This window comes from Eulemur rufifrons, chromosome 18, assembly GCF_041146395.1.
Source record: "Eulemur rufifrons isolate Redbay chromosome 18, OSU_ERuf_1, whole genome shotgun sequence".
In the NCBI taxonomy this organism is placed as follows: Eukaryota; Metazoa; Chordata; class Mammalia; order Primates; family Lemuridae; genus Eulemur; species Eulemur rufifrons.
In genome coordinates, this window is record NC_091000.1 from 45,809,171 (window position 1) to 45,811,491 (window position 2,321).

At 34.9% G+C, this 2,321-nt stretch overlaps 1 protein-coding gene across 1 annotated transcript; it reads left to right on the forward strand.

Moving 5' to 3' along the window:
• Window positions 1-981: 981 nt before the first annotated feature.
• Window positions 982-1,493, forward strand: C18H2orf88 (chromosome 18 C2orf88 homolog). The gene has a single exon (XM_069493459.1). It carries the CDS (start codon window positions 1,142-1,144, stop codon window positions 1,442-1,444), a length of 303 nt encoding a protein of 100 aa, XP_069349560.1. The 5' UTR covers window positions 982-1,141; the 3' UTR covers window positions 1,445-1,493.
• Window positions 1,494-2,321: the final 828 nt, after the last annotated feature.

Sequence of the window (2,321 nt, forward strand, 5' to 3'; positions counted from 1 at the left end):
TAAATTTAAGGTTTTTACTTTATTTCAGGATTTGTAGATAGCAGCCATTAAATTCCTATGAGAAACACACCAGGGATTTCACAGTTGCAAATGCTATTCTAAAATCTATTGATATTTCTTAAAATGCTTTATATTTCTCATGCCTGTGAGATTTTTTTGTTTTAATTATGTCTTTTTTTTAACTTTAGTCTTTGGAGAAAATAATTTTTGAAAGTGTCTTTTGCCTTTTGGAGCTTCTATATTACACAGTGGATTCACATGTGACCAACTGACAACAGACAGAAACAAAAACATAGCAAAGGGAAAACCAACTAAGGGAAAGCTGTATTTCCTCAAAAGCAATATAATAATACATATCTATGAGTGTTTCCTCTATTTGTAATTAATATTTACAATACTGTTAATCATCATTTACAAAGGGTCAATTTTGACAAGAATATCATTTTAATATAATATAACAATAAAAATATTTCATAAAAACAATGGGAGTAAAAGAACCCAAAAAAGATGGGTTTTTGGAGAAGAAAAATGAAAATCTAGCTATTGTTTAAAAAATTTAGAACAGGGCTTATATACCTTTTCTATTCTTTTAACCTTCAAAATGAAGCAAAATATTTTTAATACTTTTCCTAAAAATAAACTGTATTCTTAGCATAAACTCTGTCAGCAAAGATCAAAAGCTGCTCTATAATAACTTCGTATAATAATCTGCTATCTACTTTTACATCCTTGTTTACAATCAAATTCATTGTTTATAGAAACCTTTTCTGTGCAAGAATTACCTCAACACAAGAAATTCACCTTAATAATAAATGACATGTGTGAATGTAATCATTTTTTAATTATAATAAAACAACTTTGTGGGGACAAAAATGGCCGGAGCGGGCGGTGGCGACGGAGAAGCCTTGGATCCCAGGACGGAGCAGGAAGAAACAGAAACTGTAAGTGAAGATGGTAGTTCAAAAGAAGAACATGATAAACACTACACGTGAAGAGTGTTGAAAGGGAACATCGATTACTGAAGTGACCTGGAGAGGGAAAGCACTGGTCAACATCACGTGGATGAACTCTCATTTTCTAAAGATGCTGCTGAAATAGTCTTTGCTACTGCTTTCCTTCATTAGTCAAAGCTCTGTGTAACATGGGTTGTATGAAATCAAAGCAAACTTTCCCATTTCCTACACCATTTGAAGCTGAGAAGCAGCATGCGTGTGAAGAAAGCTTTATGCCAGAAGGGAGCCTTCCACCTAGGATGCCTTCTTCAGCTACTGTCAACAAAGAAGGGAAGCAACACTCAGAGACCAATATTGTGGTCCTTGAATATGCACACCGCCTGTCCCAGGAAATCTTGCGTGAGGCCGTGAACCAATGGGCATTCAATAACATCACATACTATGACATCCCATTCATCGAGTGTGATGAGGGGCCTGATGCTGTAGGATGACGACACTTTCTTGACTGAATATGTAGTTGGTGCTAGCTTAAATACATGAAACAAAAGCAAAAAAAAAAAAACAAACAACTTTGTGGTATGTTTACTGAGTGTCCAGAATGTTATTAGGTACTGTCAGTTATGCAAGGAAGCACGAGGAAATAGCTTTGTGGAGGAGTTAAGAATTATAAAACAGGCTCTATTTAGTGATTAGGGTAATACAATATCCCACATAAACCTGTGTGGCATAAATAATAACTGCAACGTAATTTTCAGCATGAATGGATCAGTATATTGTTGTGAGAAAAATTTTCCTAAGGAGATTAGAGTAGTGGATTGAAAATGCTCAGAAGAGGACATAAGTGGATGGAAGAGAAGGAAATGGTAACAAAAGATAATGTTGAGGGTATGAGGATGGGATGCTATGCTTTGGTCTATAAGAAAAAAATAGGGGCAAAACAGACAACCTCCCCACCACGTTGTTCATTTTTGTTCTCCATTTTACTTTATTTTATTTTGGGGGGGTATCTTTCTTTAGTTTTTATTTTTATTTTTTAATTTCAGAATACTACAGGGTACAAATGTTTTGGTTACATGTATTACTTTTGTACAGTTTGAGTCAATGTTATAAGTGTATCCACTACGGAGATAGCGTGCATTATATCAGTTAGGTGTGAAGTTAGCCATCCCTTCCCCCCCCACCACCTGCTTGATTTCCATTGAGTTTTACTTCCATATGTGCAGAGAAGTGTTGATCAATTAGTTCCAGTTTAATAGTGAGTACACATGGTGTTTTTTTTTACATTTTTGTGATACTTCTGTTAGCAAAATGGTCTCCAGATCCATCCAGGTTGTTACAAAAGGTATTAGTTCCCCCTTTTTTTTTTAT